The 18,925-nt window shown below is 49.0% G+C and overlaps 1 protein-coding gene across 1 annotated transcript in view; it reads left to right on the top strand.

Moving 5' to 3' along the window:
- The window catches only part of USP10 (ubiquitin specific peptidase 10), a gene marked incomplete at both ends in the record, with an annotated part of 80,501 nt that overhangs the window by 40,747 nt on the left and 20,829 nt on the right, over positions 1-18,925 (top strand). Inside the window, 3 exon segments of the mRNA XM_080703453.1 lie at positions 277-345; positions 9,745-9,805; positions 13,348-14,376. Coding sequence (XP_080559579.1) covers positions 277-345; positions 9,745-9,805; positions 13,348-14,376 — 1,159 coding nt within the window.

The raw sequence follows: 18,925 nt of genomic DNA, 5'->3' as shown, positions 1-18,925 counted from the left end.
CACACACGGGTTTCAAAAGAAGCCTTATCATTTCAGAGTATTCTTTGACTATTTATGAACAAGGTTAAGTGTTTTCTTTCTTGAAATTGGAAAATACTAAATCTAAAAAAATCTCAGTTTATGGCCCCTCGATTTGTTAAATTAAGAAAGAATTTTGGGAATTCTAGCCCAAATATTTCAGAGGATCATTAAGATATAAAGCTTTTTGGTGAGGGGTGAGTGATAAATAATTTGTATAGTTATGTGATTACTGGTTATCTTTTTTTTTTTTTCTAGTATATTTTTGGAGATTTTAGTCCGGATGAATTCAATCAGTTCTTTGTAACTCCTCGTTCTTCAGTTGAGGTAAGGCAAAACTATTCTCAGTGAATACATGTATAGGTATAATACTGGTTCTGTTTTCATTTTTTAGTTTGCTTTTTAATAAAGAACTATGAAATACAGAAAAGTACAGACTAACATGAGGAATGCCTGGACCCGCCAGCTAAATTTGACTAGTACAACATCTTGCTTGTATTTTTTTTTTTTTTTTTTGTGGTACTGGGGTGGAAGCCAGGGGCCTTCTGCCTCCAGGCTGTACTCCCAGACCTATTTATACTTGGAAACAGGGCCTCGCTAAGTTGCTTACTCAGGAGCTGAGGCTGCTTTGACCCCATGATCCGCCTGGCTCCACCTCCCAAGCGCGGGGATCACAAGCGTGCGCCCCCACGCCGGGCTGGCTGGACCTTTAACAATGAGCACACAGCTGCCGCCCGTGTCGCGCCCCTCTCATCTCCACCCCTCCTCCAGAAAGGACCTGGCAGCAGCCAGTGTGGGCTCCTTCCTTTTACTAGCTACATGTTTGTCACCAGGTAGTAAACTGCCCTGCTTTAAGTGCTTTAAGTGTCATGTAAATGATACGCTGTATCCACCCTTTTGTAGGTAATTTTAAGTTGCTATGTTCTTCATGTTTTTCTAAGTATCCATTTGTGCTTGTTCTATGGTTTTAATTGCTCAGTGTCATGCATCAAATGTGCCATCAGACTGACTTGTTTTCCTAGAGGTTCCAGTTCAACTGTTAAAAATGTTGGCGTGAACATACTTGACGCCTCCTCCCGCTGCCCTCTGGAGGCCTCTAGGACCTAGACCTGGAGATGGGCTTGCTGGGCAGGAAGGAGCATCTTTAGTTTAGGACCACCTGCTGGTTTGCTTTCTGAAGATTTTCCAGTCCATATTCCCTTCAGCAACACATTCAAGTTTTCACATTTTTTAAAAAAGATTCTTGCTAATTCTCAGTATTGGCACACTTTGACTTTTTGTTAATTTTAGTGTAATAAATGGGTTTTCGTTGTTTTAATCCACATTTTCCAAGTTGGTCACTGTTTCATTATTTTCATAAGGCTGTTTAGCCTTTGTGTTTTGTCTTCTATGATTATCTGTATCCTTCGTGTTTTCAAGCCCTATGGCTTGTCTTTTTCTTAGTGATTTGTAGACTCAATGGTCTTTGGTTTTGTATATTGCATCATCTCTCCCTATAGCATTAGAGCTTTTAAGCTTCATATATAATGTACTTTTGGGTATTTTGCTGGGTAAAGGAATTATGTTTTTAATTTCAAAGTCAAGTACATTGATCCCTGCCCCCCTGTTTTTGGATTTTTACTTTTTTAAAAATACCTCTGAGTCTATTCCCTATGACAGTAAAGACATTTGTTTTCTTGTAAACCTTTTATTTTCACACTTGGGTTTGCAGTTCGTCTGCGGCTGAGGTGCTGATGCTGTGTGTGAGTGTGGGCCTGTCTTCTGTTCCGCGGCAGCAGCAGATGTGCTCAGCCCCATTCTGAGCAGCATCCTTGGCTGAGCCGCGGCACCGCACACTCCACCACTGCGGAGTCTCGTTCTGGGCCCCGCTCTGTGGGCCTTTGCCGGTCTCTCTGCAGCCACTCACTGTGGTCGCACAGCTTCGCGCTTAGTTTGCTGGTCGTGCACACACCTGGCTTTTCCAATTCACAGGTGTTTGACCACCTTGCATCTTAATTTTTTCATTTGAGTTTGTGATCAGCATGTCAAGACCCACGAAAAATCTTTTTGAAATGAATTAAAATTAAGGATTGCTTTGTAAGAAACTTGTTACTCCTTTTTTTGGAGGGCGGTGTTGAAGGCTGAACCAAGAGGCATTCTATTTTCAATCTGTACCCTCAGCTGGGTTTTATTTTTTGTTTGGAAACGGCTTCACTAAGTTATTGACACTGGCCTCGAACCTGCAATTCTCCTGTCTCTGCCTGCCTCCCAAGTCCTAGGATTATAGGCGTGTACCAACTCGTCTGGGTTAGAACTGATATCGTTTTTGTGTTTTACTGGGGAGTGAATCCAGGGGCATTCTACCTCTGAACTGTACCACCATTCCTGTTTTGTTAATGTTGAAATAGGGTCTCACTGAATTGCTGAAGCTGGCTGTGAGCCTGTTAGCCTTTTGTCTCATCCTCCTGAGTACCAGGATTACAAGCGTGGGCTGCCACGTGGCTGAACTGATGTCGTTTGATGTTGAGTTTTTCTGGAAATAATTGTAGTATGTTTTACCATTCATTCAGGTCTTTTTTCCCCTTTTTTTGCGGGTCTGGGGATGGAGCCCAGGGCATTTGACTTCCGAGCTGCACCCCTTGCTCAATTTTTTATTCTTTATTTTGAAACAGGGTCTCACTGAGTTGCAGAGGGCCTCACTACGTAGCTGAGGCTGTCTGTGGACCACCATCCTCTGGTCTCAGCCTCCTGAGTGCTGGGATGACAAGCGCGCCCACCGCGCCGGCTCACTTCAGGTCTTCTGGTTTTCCTTTTTCTCGTAGTGCTGGGAATCCATCCCAGGGCCCTCACATGCGAGGCAAGAGCTTTCCTACTGATCCACATCCCAGCCCCGGATCTTTTAAAATGTCCACTTTTTATGTGATTAATGCTTTCTATTTTAGTTTAATAAGAATGTGTCTGGGACATTATTTCAGATACATGTTTTAAATATGAAACTCTTAAAAATGCATCAAAGGAATAAAAGGGGGAGAAGTGTGTATCAGGTAAAATCTCAGCTGTTACTGAGGACTAACTTGCCCTTTCCACCCTTGGTGAAGCCTACAAGTGCATATTTGGAAGCACATCTCATGTCTGTCTGTTGCGTGGAGTGGGCAGGGAGCGGCCCCATAGCAGGGCTCGCAGGCCAGGGCCCGGCTCCTGCCGTGCTGGTCTTCATTCCTCTAGCTTGACTGCTCAAGTGCTAAGCAGTGTCAGAGCTGCGGAGGTAAGACCAAATGGGATTATACTAGAAATTTTTTTTTTTTTTTTTTGGTGGTACTGGGGTTCCTGGAAGCCCTTCTACCTCGGGGCTACACTCCCAGACCTATTTTTACATTTTCATTTTGGAAACAGGGTCTCCTAAGCCAGCGCACAGCTGGCTTCGAACCTGCGCAATCCTCCTGTCTCCGCCTCCCAAGCGTGGGGATTACAAGCGTGCGCCACCACGCCCGGCTATACTAGAAATATTATTTAGGCTGTATACAAGTAAGAGAGATTGATTGCTTGTTCTCTGTTACTTTAAGAACAAGAAAGAAATGAAAGAAAATAAAGTTTATGTGAGATTGCACTTTGAAAAACAAATGAATTAAACTCAGTATCCTCTCCATCACGCATGGTTATTGATGTTGTCATATTAAAGGATCTAGCAATCTGAGCCGGAAAGAAGTGGAAGTTAAATTATTATATCGCATTTCCTGAGGCAATAAAATGTATGTATTTTAGATTTCTGTAGAACAAGGATTAAATTAATATTTTCTGATGAAAACCCCAAGTACCTAGTAAACATATAATCAGACTCCATATTCCTAAGTGTTAGTATTGAGCTGTACTTTACAAATTCTACTAATGATTCTCGTTTTAAACACGTCTTTGAATCATAGAAAGATGTGGCGATCCTTTGCAAGAACTCTGAAACTCAGCTGAGCTGCTGTTTAAATTTCCAGTGGCAAATAAATGTGTATAGAGGACCTTATGGGGGAAAAAAAGCCGGGTGTGGTTGCACACGCTCGTCACCCTCAAATTTGGGAGGTTGAGGCAGGAGGACCCGGGCTCCCGGCCAGCCCCAGCTACCTAGTGAGGCCCTTTGCGACTCAGGGACAGCTGAGGATTTAAAAATGATAAAGCTCAATGTTCATACTTTCAGTGTGCGTGCGTGCGTGTGCGTGTGTGAAGCCAGTATTAGAATAAAAACTAGTGTCTGCAGAAGACAAAAGAGGAGAACGCTCCGATTTCCCTTCTGAGAGCCGGGAGCTGGTCTGCTCCGGCACTGCCACTGCGTCTTTCTTCTCCCTTTTTAAAGTGTGTTTCTTCGTTTGTTTGCAGCGTTGCGGATGGAGCCCAGGGGCGTTCTCCCTCTGAGCTACGCCCACAGGGCTGCGCCGAGCTGCACAGGCCTCACTAGTAGCTGAGGCTGTCCGCGAACCGCGATCCTCCTGCCTCAGCCTCCCGGATGCTGGGATGACAAGCGTGCCCACCACGCCCCGCTAGATCAAACATTTTAATGATGCTGTCTCATCAGAATCAGTTCCAGCCGTAGAAATCTTAGTGTCTCTGGGCTTTAGGCTCTTGTGTTTTTCTTGGCTTTGAGTGTGCCTTAAAGTTTGAGGGAGTATGACGAATGTTGTTTACCCTCCAAAGGGAAATGCAGACTAGCAAAGTCGGATCCAGGCTTGATAGTAATCACTGTAGCGCGGTCCGCAGTCTGCGCGCTCGTAGTATGTGAGTACGCAGGGCCGAGGCTCTCAGGCTGGGAGGGAGTCGGTGCTGGCACGTCCTTCCCTGCACGACCGTTCCCAGGCCTTCGCCTCACAGGTAAAGTGATTCACGCCCTACGCCCACTGTTGCCGCCACTTGGCTGTAGCATAAACTAGAACCTGGCCCTGTTTGTCAGGCTTCTTTTTGGCTCTTAGGAACTTAGTGAAACGTTTTTTTCTACATGATGCCAAGAAAGGAAAAACCCCAAATTAAGAAATGAAGGGGTATTAAAAGGCAGCAGCCTTCTACCTTTTTACCATAGGATCACCTGTCTAGGCGGAGAGCTTTTGTCTTTAAGTTTGCTTGTTTGAAAACTGTGGACATTAGTTTAATAGAACCTGGAGAAAATTATTTGGGTGGATTTTTGTCTGTGATACTAAATGTTAACACTAATGCCTTAAAGATAACTACTAACTTATCTGGGGCTGTGTGCTAGTTTTTAGGTGAGAGTGATTTAAAAATGAATTTCTTCAGCTGGATGTGGTGGTGCATGCTTATGATCCCAGCATTTGGGAGGCTGAGTCAGGAGGACTCTGGTTCGCAGACAGCCTCAGCTATTGAGGCCCTTTGCAACTCAGTGAGACCCTGTTTCAAAATAAAGAATAAGCTGGGTGTGGTGGTGCCCTCTTGTAACCCTAACATTTGGGGGACTGAGACAAAAGGATCATGGTTTTGGCCAGCCTCGGCTACTGAGTGAGGCCTTCTGCAACTTAGTAAGGCCTTGTTTCAAAGTAAAGAACAAAACACTAGGGCTGAGAGTGTAGCTCAGAGGGAGATGCCCCTGGGTTCCACCCCCAGTACTGGAAAAAAAATTCTTCAATGGAAAAAATGCAAGCAACTTATTTAATAAGCATTCTTGAGCCCCAGTTATAGTCATGTTATTGATGTTCAAAAATAGGGAGGAAGGAAGTGCTAATTATTCCTGAAAATAACCAGAGTCCCTTTGTGGGAGGCACGCATACACCTCAGCCATAACTGAATAAACAAGTCCACAGGGCAGTGCAGGCCGTGTCGCGTGTTGTGTGAACGTGTGTCTGTGTTGGGGCAGCGTGCAGTTAGGACAGCTGTTCTCAGTGTGGTGTCTTAGTGGGACTTCAGGGAGGAGTGCTGGTTCCTGAGGGCAGCCTCAGGACGCAGCTCGGTACTCACGCTGCTCCGCCGGCAGTGTGGGATGGGATTCTTATGGTTGTTTGTTTCTTTGTTTTTTGCAGTACAGGGACATTCTACCCCTGACCCTCATTCCCAGTTCTATTTTTTATTTATGTTTGTTTGTTTGTTTTTTGGTGGTACTGGGGTTCCTGGAAACCCTTCTACCTCCAGGCTACACTCCCAGACCTATTTTTGTATTTTTTATTTGGAAACAGGGTTTCTTAAGCCAGAGAGGCTGGGTTCGAACCTGTGCGATCCTGTCTCCGCCTCCCAAGTGCGGGGATTACAAGCATGCGCCACCACGCCCGGCTATTTTTTTTTTTTTTCCCGGGTCTGGGGATGGAACCCAGGGGCATTCGATCTCCAAGCTACACCCCCCTGCCCTATTTTTTATTCTTTATTTTGAAACCGGGTCTCACTGAGCTGCAGAGGGCCTCACTAAGTAGCTGAGGCTGTCTGCAAACCGCGATCCTCTGGTCTCAGCCTCCCGAATGCTGGGATTACAAGTGTGCGCCACCACACCCAGCTCTGGCTATTTTTTGTTTTGAAACAAGGTCTCACTAAGTAGCTGAGACTACCCTTGAACATGCAATCCTCCTGTCTCAAGCTCCGCTATGCTTTGATTTTTTTAAATTTTGTATTTGTATAAGTAGTTGTGTAATTAAAGGATGAACTTTAAACCACTCCTACAGTTGTATTTCACTGTTTATTGATTTTTGTGGTGCTGGGGATTGAACTCAGGGGCATTCTACAAGCTACAGCACCAGCCCTATTTTTAATTTTTATTTTGAAGCAGAGTCTCGTTAGATTGATGAGAGTCTATTTGCTGAGGCTGTCCTCGAACTTGCAACCCTTCTGTTTCAGCCTCCCAACTACTAGGATTACAAGTGTGCACCACCACGTCCTGCTCCACTGTTTATTCTATCCAGGTACCACAGACTAAGGGTATCTTGTGTGGTGGAGGTTGTGGAATAAAAAGCGCCACTGGCCTGCAGAGCCAGGTGCGGGCAGCTCAGCTGTGGGAAGCGTGCCGTGTTAGCTCTCTCCACGGCCGCGCTGCTGGTCCAGCCGCAGACCGAAGCCGGTGATTGAGGCGCACGCGGCAGTGTGGCCCTTGCGTTGGTTGAGGTCTGTCATCTCCCCTTACAGTCTTCTCCGATGGCCGTGGCCCCCTTCCGAGTTCACGGAGAGCAGCAGGGTCCGCGGCGCGGGCTGGTGCTGTCCTGCCTCCGCAGTCATCCTTGCTCAGTTACGGTGTGTCCGTGTGCTCTGTGCTGTGATGGAACAGCCCAAGGCAGGGCAACCTTACAAAAAGAGAAGGCTGATTCTGGTGACAGTCCGGGGACACGGCGTGGGCCTCATCTGTGCTGCCTTCTTGCCAGGGGCGTGTGCTCGTTTGTGTCTGGGTCTGCCCTATGATAAAGTCCCCAGGATTCAGTCTTGGGGGTCCGCCCTGATGACCTTGATCACTTCCCAAAGGTTCTATTGGAACACCACTTTCAGATTGTTTCTGTTTTTTTTTTTTTTATTGGTGGTATGGGGGATTGAACATAGAGGCATTTTACCTCTGAGCTACACCCTAACCCTATTTTATTTTATTTTTTGTTTTGAAACAGGGTCTTGTTAAGTTGCAGAAGGCCTCACAGGGCTGCTGAGGCTGGTTGTGAACCTGTGGTCCTCCCGTCTCAGCCTCCCAAATACTGGAAGTTTCCAGTCCTAATATCTTTAACTTTTGATTGGGGTTAAGCTGCATGAGCTGGGCTGGGGACACAGTCAGCCCCGGTACTGTTTGGTGTCACTGGCGCACGTGGCCAGCCAGCTGCTCTCTCTCAGGGCTCAAGGTTTTCTTCGCAGTCTTGTTCTTCACTGAGCAGACCAGAATGCCATGTGTGAAGAGAACTTTGTTCTGATAGGATATGTGGGATTATGAAATCAGTTTATTTGTTTTGGCGCTGAAAAAGATGGTTTCTTGATGTTGCAGTGATTCTGTGTAAAAAATTTTTTTTGTTCTATGCATCTTTTGTGCTCACGGTTGCCTGGAGTGCATCTCCAGGCCTCTGCAGCGTCACTGACAGGAGCTGCAGGCACGCTGTCTGGGAGTTTCTCAGCTGCCTTTCGTGACCGCAGAGGGGCACTAGCCTGGCTGGAGCTGCCCTGACACCTCTGCGTACACCACTCTACGCATGCACCCCGTGCCCTGCCGTCCGGGCCAGCTGAGCGCTGGCATGGGATGGCTCTGCACGCTAGGTGAAGGGAGCCAGCCCTCAGCCTGCAGCGCTGCCCTCTTCAGCTGCTGGGTGCTGGCGCCCCTGGCGGTGGGACGCGTGCAGCTCCAAGTCCCGAGTGAGTGGCGCTTCTTTCAGATCACCCTGTTTTGTTTTTTCAGCCTTTCTGTTTACCAATAATTTTCTGGAGAGAGAAACTTTGGTCTCTTGTTATTGGATTGGCTTGCTAACAATTCATTGGAGATATCAGCTGAAGGAGTTGCTAAGACAGAGGTTCTTTTGTGTGTGTGTGGTGGGGGTGGAACCCAGGGGCTTTCTACCTCCAGGCTACACCCCCAGACCTATTGTATACTTTATTTGGAGACAGGGTCTCACTAAGTTGCTGAGAGCCTCACTCAGTAGCCGAGGCTGGCTTCAACCTGTGTGACCCTCCAAGAGATTCTTGAATAGTAGCAGTCATGAGGCCCACCTGGAGCCTCTGGTCCTGGCCCGCCCCAAGCCCACGCGGGCGCCAGGCCAGCCAGCTGCGCTCAGCAGTGAGCAGAGCTGGGAAGTTCCTTGTTGCTGTTGTGCCGCCTTTAGGCAGCAATGATTTGTCTGTTTATTTTGGGTTTTTGTTGTTGTTTCTTTTGGGTATTAGGGATTGAGCCCAGAGGCATTCTCTCTCCAAATTACACCCCCAGCTGATTTGACCTCTTACTGGAAATAGGGTCTCCCCGATTTGCTGAGGGAGGGCCTCCTAAGGTGTCGCTGGTTGCTGACCTGCCGAGTGCCGGGATCACAGGTGCCCACGGTGCCGAGCTGTGGCTTGGCTGTTTAGCTTACTCCTTTTCTCCTACACTTTCTTTTCCTAACCATTTCACGTGAAGTATTTCTACTGCGGAACAGCTTCTAGGAAAGAAGTATTTGGGAGGTCCACACTACTGTCCTGCTTTTGCAAAGAAGCCAGGCCCGTGCCATTTTACTCTCTCTCCTCCAAACAGACTGTGAACAGGGGAGCCGTGGCCCCGGGCCCTTTCTCCTGGAGGGCAGAGCAGGGGCCCAGCTGTTGACAGCTGTGAGAAGGTGCCAGGAGACTAGCGTAGCCGCACGTCTCTTGGAGTCCGTTGCTCACTTTTTTTTTTTTTTTTTTTTTTTTTGGGTGGTACTGGGGTTCCTGGAAGCCCTTCTACCTCCGGGCTACATTCCCAGACCTATTTTTACATTTTTATTTGGAAACAGGGTCTCCTAAGCCAGCAGGCGCGGCTGGCTTCTGCGAGATCCTTCTGTCTCTGCCTCCCAAGCGCGGGGATTACAAGCGTGCGCCACCACGCCCCGTCATTGCTCACTTTTTGACCCCATTTTTGGATCTGTTTTTTAATGAGAGCGATCTGAAAGCATTCCTGTGGCGTTCTAAATCCTCGTTGCGAGAAGGTGATGGCGACTCTCCTCGACTCTCCACATGCGTTGCTCAGGTGGAGTCATGTTGTGAGGTGTTGCGTGGGTAGAGTTTAGTGGAATGTCGCCCTAATGCAGTAGTAGTGTGTGCTGGGTTTAACGTTCTGTTGAATTAAAATGTGTTCTCCGATTCCTCGTGCAGCTCCCTCCATACAGCGGAACAGCTCCGTGTGGCACACGGGCTGCAGATGGACTGCCTCCTGGTAAGCTGGCTCTCCCTCTCTCCCCCGGAGCCCGGGCAGGTGTGCCGGTGGCAAGCTGCTGAACAGTCTTCCCGTCCCCACGTCACGGCAGCGTCTCCAGGCCGTGTGGAGCCCTTGCTGTGAAGCAGCGCAGCGCAGCAGGGGATTGCTGTGTGGACCGGCTGGGAGCCCGGTGTTGAAAGGCAGCTCCTCTTCTCACCAGCCCTCGGCCCGGCCTCTTCCTCACACCAGCGCTCCAGCCAGGGAGCTCCTTGGGTGGTTGGGTGGTTGCTGGGGCCCGGCTCCTCTGCCTGGAGCTTTCACGCCTGCCGTTCAACACATCCACGTCCCTGTGTGGCCGACCCCAGGTGGTGGCTCCCCCTCCTGGGGTGTCCTGTTGGGGCTGGTTGAGATGCAGCTGTGCTTGTATTGCTCTAGCCCTGATGCTCAAAGTTCAGTGTGCCTCTGAGCAGCTGAAGGAAGTGTTCCTTGGAGAGCCAGGGATTTGGACGTCAGACTCCTGAGGGTCTTAATTACAGTGTAGGCTTATACATAAGTAAGCTTGAACAGACCAAGCCCTTTATCCACAGTAGCCTAAGAAAGTGGCTATAGCTAGAATTATTAGCAATTTTATAAGAAATACAGTGGTAGGAAGCCATGGAGAAAGAACAGATTTAGTAATAGTTTATGCCAGTTTGCAAAATAAAAGAAGCCCCAGGGACTCGGGCTGCTGCTCAGCCTTCAGAGCCACTTTTCAGCTGGCTGGGCCCGACTCCAGGCGTGGGGTCTGTGGGCTCCTCTGCCGCTGCTTGTGGTGAGCGTGCGCCACGGGCTTCTCTGTGCTTGCAGACGGGCACGGCCCCGCCCAGCCTGTGCCGAGGCCTCACCTCACCTGCTCCCACTCTCCCGGCTCCCTGCAGACTGCTTCTCAGCTCTTTACCTCCACTCTCTGCTCCTGTCCCGAAATCCATCTCTTACTCTGCTGGAAACGCAACTGGAGTCTTGCTACCTACGTGCGCAGTGACAGGCCCCTTTCATTTCTCCAAAGCCTTCTGGGTTCTCGTGTGTCTTTGCCTACCTGCTGATGGTAATGAGCCTGCCTCCCTCTGCGGCAGCCCAGCTCTTGATGACTGGGCTCTCGCTCCTGAGTGCCCGTCAGCCTGCAGCGGATATGTGGGATGCTGCAACCCTCTGCGCCTATTGGCTGTGATTTAAAGTGCTTTCTTCTTTCTTCCACCACAGCTTAGCTGCACCTGCCCTGCAAGGCGCCTGTCACAGCACGTGCTTTCCCCGTAGCGCTGCCTGTTTGGTGAGACCCTAAAGCTTGAAGTAGCTATTCTCACCACCCCCGTTGCTCTCCAGGCCCACGGACCCCTCGTGGCTCCTGATTGAGACGTCCCGAAGCTGCCCCATCCTACCTTGCCTTTGGCGCTGTTGTCCTCAGATTGTCACGTCTCCTGAGTGGGTCTCCTTCCCCCAACAAATCTGCTGCTCACAGCCGCTGAGCTTTTAGGTGCCAGGTGCTGGCTGGGCTGTCTGAAGCCATGTTCACAGGCCCCCTGGTCTGAGCTCTGCACCGTGCTGTGCACCTGTGTCTGTTGTGAGCATTCCTTGGTGAGAAGAGGAGCTGCCCAGGCTGGGAGCCTGCCGTCCAGGATGCCGCCAGACACTGCGCTGGTAGTGTCTTGGTAGTAGCCATCACGTACCGAATGGTTCTGTTGATGTCACTTCATGGTCTAGAATATTTCATTCCCTGATAAGACTCAGAATGGAGAGGTGGAAGGCACTGTGTCTTCTAGAACTACCCGTTCTTGCATAAGCAGCAAGACGCGTGCATGCTGATTCTAAAGCATTTTACCACATGCCCCAGGCCACGGGCTCTCCTGTGTGCGGCGCCAGCAGTTCAGGCACGTTTTGTTTAAATCCACATAGCACTGAGGCCTCGAGACTTGATGGAGTAGGCGAGAGCTGGACATCAAAGGCACCAGCCACCAGGTCTAACAACAAACTTGTTTCTCTTCAAAGTAAGGGCGTGAAAGCCAATACTCAGGCCAAAAGATCAGCCTGTCCCAGTGTGCTTTCCATGGCAGTTTGCCGTTAGAGCCGTCGTCAGTGTCCTTGTCAAGGACTCCCTGGCCTGCCCAGCTGTGATATCAGAGCACATGAGGCTCGGCTCAGCAGCCTGGGCGTAGGCCCTGCCCAGCCCCCCGCCCCCACTAGTTGGCATGTAATTGGCCTCTCTCTGGGGCTGTATTTTTCATTTCTACAAAAGACTTCAGAGGGCCTTTCCAAGGTAAAAATGTATTCAGTTTCCTGCAGTAGAACATAGTTCTTGGGGCATTATGATGCTTTCCTTGAAATAGAATCCTTGAAAAAAATTGTCCCCTTATGCTAGACTTGAAGACATTTTCACTTATACTTTAAAAAATGAGTTACAGCTGGGCATGGTGGCACATACCTGTAATCCCAGTACTTGGAAGGCTGAGAGTAGGATAGCAAGTTCAAGGCCAGCCTCGGCAACTTAGCAGCATCCTCAGCAGCTTAGAGAGACCCTGTTCAAAGTTAAAGAGTAAAATAAGGTGGGGATGCAACTTGAGGTAGAATGCTCCTGGATTCAGTCTTTAGGACCACAAAATACATACATACATACATACATACATACATACATACATGGCATGTGTCCCTTTCTTAAATGTATAACCCCTTTGAAGCAGAATTGATGACTGAAGTCTGTTGAAAGACAAGGTTCTCATACCCAACTTAGTTTCAGAGGTATGAGCTGTGAAAACTACATCTTAGAATGCATGAATGTGTAGAATACGTGGGTGACCAGGAGAAAGTACTGAAAGCTTCTAAAGATCTAAAATAAAAATAAGCTCACAGTCCAGACGTATCTGTAGTGTTGTTGGAAGCTTCTTCATCACTCATGAAGGTAGTTCCAGTCTGAGATCAGTAGTGGACACTCACCCGTCCATGAGGGCTGCTTCCAGAGGTGGAACTGAGCAGAGGGCCTCTCAGCAAGTGCGCTTCCTACAGGACTGCCTTGCAGTTCACGTCTGCAGCTCTCGGCTCACACTAAGAAGCTGATGGGATGGTGTCTTAGTCCCCTGGTTAAGTCATCAGGCTTTTTAAAAAACTAAGACGTCCGAAGTGTGTCCTTGCATCTCAAGCATGGTGAGCGCACTGAGGTGGGTTTCCTGGAGGCTCTGTTGGTGGTGGTTTCCTGTGGTGCTGGGGTTGAGCCTGGGTGAGCGTGTGCGCTGCAGTGAGCCTCCCAGCTAGACAGGTGCTTTTAATTCCTGACTCCGGAAAGTCTTCCTTAGCTGCCCAGAGGGCTGAGCAGAAGTACAGGTTTTGGGTTTTCATTTCCCCAGTTAAGTATTTTTTATAGGCATTATTCATTTCTAGCAAACTATTCAGTGCAGAAATATGTAATAGCTTTGTTAATTAGGAAAGGAATTCGCAGTTTTAGTTTTCAAAAAGAAAGCAACGTGGTATTCTTATAGCTGATAGAGCTGTGGTCTTAATGAGTGGGATTTACCAGTCATTTTACTTTTAAACAGGACACGGATACCAGAGAATAGAGTTTGGTGTTAACGAAGTGATTGAACCCAGTGACGCCTTGCCGAGAACACCCAGCTACAGTATTTCAAGCACATTGAACCCTCAGGCTCCCGAATTTATCCTGGGCTGTGTGGCCTCCAGGAAGACCCCCGATGGCCTCGATTCAGAAGGAAAGTGCAGCTCCGTGGACTGCCAGTGCCCGGGCCCCGCGCTTCCATCGGGTAGCAGCTCTCACGTGGGAGCGGACGCTCTGGAGAGTGATGGCAGCTGGGCTGGCCTTGGGCAAAGGGAGCGGAAGAAGAAGAAGAAGCGGCCTCCAGGGTATTACAGTTACTTGAAAGATGGCGGCGATGCAGGCATTCCCACGGAGGCCCTGGTCAACGGCCACGCCGGCTCAGCCGCGCCCAGCAGCGAGGGTGTGGAGGATGCAGAGTTCACGGGCGACGCGCTCCCCTCTGGTACGCCCCGGATGTGTAGCAGCCCTCAGAACCCCACGGACTTCCCCGGCGACTCCGTGCCCGATGGGCCTTTCCCAGGAGCCCTGGACGGAGAAGCCAGGACTGCCGGGCAGCCCGAGGGCTGCCGCGGGACTGACTGTGAGCCCTCCTGCCTCCCTGCAGACGGCCTGCCAAGGACAGCTGTGGCCCAGCCCTGTGCTGCTGCCTGTACTACTGAGAACCTTGTGGTTGCAAATGGACAGATACTTGAATCCTCGGGGGGCGAGGCCACAGCTGCCAACGGGGTGGACTCGCTCACCCTGGAGAGCATGGACTCGGACGCCGTGAAGCTCGAGGGCACCTCACCTCCTGACGGCGGTGCCGTGCCTGGCGCCATCCCTGTTGGCCAGCCCGCCAAGTCCTGGGCCAGCCTCTTCCACGACTCTAAGCCCTCTTCTTCCTCGCCTGTGGCCTATGTGGAAACTAAGTGCTCCTCTCCTGCCCCATCTCCCCCGGTCTCTGAAAAGCAGGTGGAAGTCAAAGAAGGGCTTGTTCCAGTTTCAGAGGATCCTGTAGCCATAAAGATTGCAGGTACAGTTAAACAGGTCAGGCTGAGCGAGGATGGGGCCAGACTCGGCGCCGGTGAACGGGCTTGAGGACAGTGGGGCTGACACACCGGGCCGCAGGTGGCACCCACAGCAGCAGTAGACTGCCAGGAGTGTTTATAGGCTGCCTGTGTCTTAAAGGATCTGAACGTAAAGCCACCTAGAAACAGAATGAAGCTGGGCATGGGACTCCATGCCTGCAATCCCAGCACTTGGGAGGTGAGACAGGAGGGTTGCAGGTTCAAGACCAGCCCCAGAACCTTATAGTGACACCGCTTCCAAATTCAAAAATAGGACTGGGAGTGTAGCTTGAAAAGGAAAGGGAGGAGAAGGATGACTTCCCTTTATGTGAAGTAAGAGAGGTCTGCGGCAACCACAAGTCCTTTCTGTGCCGTTTTTAGTTTCCGCCTTTTGATCGATTCTTCACTTTTTTAATGTACAATGAGAGGTTCCTGTGTTCCAGCTGTTTTCTACCTTTGTTATGATAATCCTGACTTAAACTCACTTTGTACTCTTTTTTTATATTTCTTAGGATATAAGAAGGTGTCATTGCTAATAATGGGGTTTTCCTTTCTTTCGGGGGGGGGGTGTCTGGGGATTGAATCCAGGGCTGTTCTACCACCAACCTACATACCTCACTCTTTTAATTTTAATTTTGAGATGATCTTAAATTGAGTTTTCAAGGTTGGCCTCCAACTTGCTGTTGTCTTCGTTTAGCCTCTAAGTATAGGTGCATACCCAGTGGTGTGTGTGTGTGCGCGCGCGCGCGTGCACGCATGCGTGCACGTATGGGTTAGGTGTTGGGAATGGAACCCAGGGACATTCTGCCTCTGAGCTGCACCCCCAGCCTCTTTACATTTTTCATTTTGAATCAGAGTCTCTCTGGTTGCTCACAGCCTTGCTGAGGCAGTCCTCGAACCTGCGATCCTCTTGTTCTAGCCTCTCAAATATTGGGATTACAGGTGTGCACCTGATGCTTGGCTAGGTCTTTCTCATTTTAATGACTATTAGGGTTGGTCATATGGATTTTATTCTGTCTTAGCACAGCATAGTCAGCTCTTGACAAGAAAAAATTTTTAAAAGAGTTCACCCCAAAGTTAACATTTTATTTTATTTTTTAGGAACTGGGGATTAAACCCAGTGGCATTCTGCCTCTGAGATCCACTCCAAGCTCAATATTTTATTCTTTATTTTAAAATAGGTTCTCACTAAGTAACAGAGAGCCTCACAAGTTGCTGAGGCTGGCCACGAACCTGCGGTCCTCCCGTCTCAGCCTCCCAAGTACTAGGATTACACACGTGCACCACCATGCCTAGCTTAACATTTTATTTTAACTCTATAAAAATATAAAGCAGCTTGGTGGGAAGTGCACACTTGTGATCCCAGCAGCTCAGGAGGCCAAGGCAGGAGGATTGCAGGTTTGTGACCAGCCTCACAGTTTAGCAAGACCTGTCACAGACTAAACAGTAAAGAGGTCTGGGTGTAGCTCAGCGGGGAGGCCACACACACGCACACGCCCTGGCACCCACGGCACGAGCCACAGTTGTGTGTAAGGTGGAGGTGGAAGTCACAGCTAAAAGCTAGCTGTGTGGTTGTGTGTACTCACCTCAGAAGCAAAAGCTGCTCTTGGGCTTTGCGTGTCAGGAAGTCTGGTAGTCAGCTTTCCACACTGGCCGGTGAGCCAAGCCACAGCGTCCGTCTCCTTGAGCCAGTGTGTGATGTTCCTCGATGCAACATCTCAGAGCCCTGAAAGCACTCCTCGCCGGGCGTGGTGGCTCACGCTTGTAATCCCCGCGCTTGGGAGGCAGAGACAGGAGGATCGCTCAGGTTCGAAGCCAGCCGCGCGCGCTGGCTTATGAGACCCTGTTTCTAATTAAAAATGTAAAAATAGGTCTGGGAGTGTAGCCCGGAGGTAGAAGGGCTTCCAGGAACCCCAGTACCACCAAAAAAAAAAAAAAAAAAAAAAAAAAGCACTCCTCACCTGGGCGCAAGCTGCACACCACGCCCCCTCAGGAGTGCTTGGAATTCCAGTAGTGACAGCACCTGCTTGGCGGTGGAAGGATGGTAGCAATCTTTTTTTTTTTTTTTTTTTTTTTTTTTTTAAAGAAAACCACATTTTTGTGATACACATCTGTAATCCTGCTACTTGGGAAGTTGAGACGGGAGGATCGCAGCTTCGAGGCCAGCCTTGGCAATGTAGTGAGACCCTGTTTCAAAATGAAAAAATAAAAAGGGCTGGGAGAGCCAAGCGAGGTGGCACATGCTTGTAATCCCAGTACTGGGGAGGCTGAGAAGGAGGACCACAGGTTCACAGCCAGCCTCAGCTACTTAGTGAGGCTCTCTGCAGCTTAGTGAGACCCTGTTTCAAAAATAAACAATAAAAAAATAGGACTGGAGGTGTAGCTTGGAGGTAGAATGTCTCTGGGTTCAATCCCCAGATCTGCAAAAAAGTGGGGGCTGGGAGTGTAGCTTAGAAGTATAATACCCCTGGGTTCAATTTTCAGTTTTGAAACAGGGTTTCACTAAGTTGTGGAGGCTGGCCACAAACTTGCTATCCTCCTGTCCCAGCCTCCCAAGTACTGGGATTACAAGTGTGTACCAAACTGCAAGGACCTACTCTCATAATCAGGACAGTGTAAGCCTTTGTATAGATTAATAAGTTAGAAGTTAATTTTTTAACCTGTAACAAAAAATGCACAGTAGTGCATTTAAAAATGCCTATTATTCTAAGCCAGGCGTGGGGGTGCACGCTTGTAATCTCAGCATTCAGGAGGCTGAGACCTGAGGGTCGCGGTTCGTGGACAGCCTCACCTACTTAGGCCTTCTGCAACTTAGTGAGACCCTGTTTCAAATTAAATAATAAAAAACTAGGGCAGGGGGTATAGCTCGGAGGTTGAATGCCCCTGGGTTCTTTCCTCAGACCCCCTCAAAAATAAAAAAACTAAAAATGCCCATTCTAAGTTCAGTCATGAGAGTATTGTAATTATACTTTTTCCCCCTAAAGTTACCTCACAAAGGAAAAGCTCTCATCCCCAGGACATTTTCTCAACCTGAATTTAAAATAAGAAAGAAAAAAACCTTCATTTAAAAAGTCTTAGCAGTCTGTTCAGTCATTGGGCTTTAACTGTGGCTCCCTGCAGTCGGCTCTGCTCTGTGTAGCTGAAGTCTGAGGTTAGCCCACTGCAGAGCCCTGCAGCTGGGGCCTCGGGATTCCTCGCGGGTAGAGGGTAGGCAGATCGCTGTGTATGGTCCAGGAAAGGCAGCCATTACACGTTGGGTCTACTCAAAGAGAATTGCCACGTCCACATGTGTTTAAGTGTAAAGGAAGCATGTTTTGTTCTGTGTCTGGGTGATTTAGAAGTCACACGTACACTTGCCTCCTTTGAGATGACTGCTCACATATTTCACAGTGATACTGCATTGTGTCCCCGTTTGCAGGGCCGCCCCGTGGGTGGGGTTCAGCTTGTAGCTGATTCACTGGCTTGTATCTCTCCTGTGTCTACTGCATAGAACTGACCTGAGATGCAGCTGAAAAAACAAGTTGATCTGTAGCCAGTGGGTAACGGCGTGTGTGGGTCACTTCACCACATTAGCTCGCCGAGATAGCCAGTGCTCCTCCCCAGCAGTGGGGATGAGGAAAAGAGAGTTCTGGATGTAGGAAGAGAGCAGAGAGAGTGTTCTGGATGTAGGAAGAGAGCAGCACAGACTGTCGAGTGTGGCCACTTACTGAGCCTGAAGAATGAGCGAAGCTGGGCGCGCTGGCTCACGCTGTGCTCCCCGCGCTGGGGAGGCTGAGACAGGAGGTCACAGGTCTGAGGGCAGCCCCAGTAACTGAGTGGACCCTCAGCCGCCTAGACGCTGTTTCAAAATAAAAAGGGCTAGCTGGGATGGCGGCACACACTTGTAAACCCAGTACTCGGGAGGTCGAACAGCAGGATCGCAGGTTCGAGGACAGCCTCAGCAACTTAGACCCACCACGATAGAGTGAGACCCTGTCTCACAATAAAAAATAAAATAGGGCAAGGGTGTAACTCAGTGCCCCTGATTTCAGTCTCTAGAACCTCCCTCCTCCTTCCAAAAAAAGAGAAAAAAGCCTGGATTGTGGCTTGGTGGTAGAGTGCCCCTGGGTTCCATCCCCAGGACCAAGAAAAAAGAATCAGAATTCTGTTCCTCGTGTGTTCATGAATTATAAATGGTAATGTGACCTCTATCCTAACTGTAGGAAAATGAACTTTGATGTGTAAAAACTGTGTAAGGTTAATCACACTTCTGTTGATGTAGAAGTTCATATCATGCTAGTGTTGCCGTTGTGTTTATACATCAGATCATTTGTGTCAGAGTGAGAGTGTTATGTCTTGAGCTAAAAGAAGGTATATTAAACAACTCTTTTTCTGTATGTCAACAAATTTCCTAAAGCAGTTGAGCTTAAATCCAGCCTTTTAATGTTAAGCAGTTACAGAAGTGAAGACACCAGTTTCAATTTGGTATCTCTTATGAGTCATTTTGGAATTTCTCGCCATTCCATAAGCACTGCT

Source organism: Muscardinus avellanarius, assembly GCF_963383645.1.
Source record: "Muscardinus avellanarius genome assembly, chromosome: 10".
NCBI lineage: Eukaryota > Metazoa > Chordata > Mammalia > Rodentia > Gliridae > Muscardinus > Muscardinus avellanarius.
This window is presented reverse-complemented; position numbering and strand designations above follow the sequence as displayed.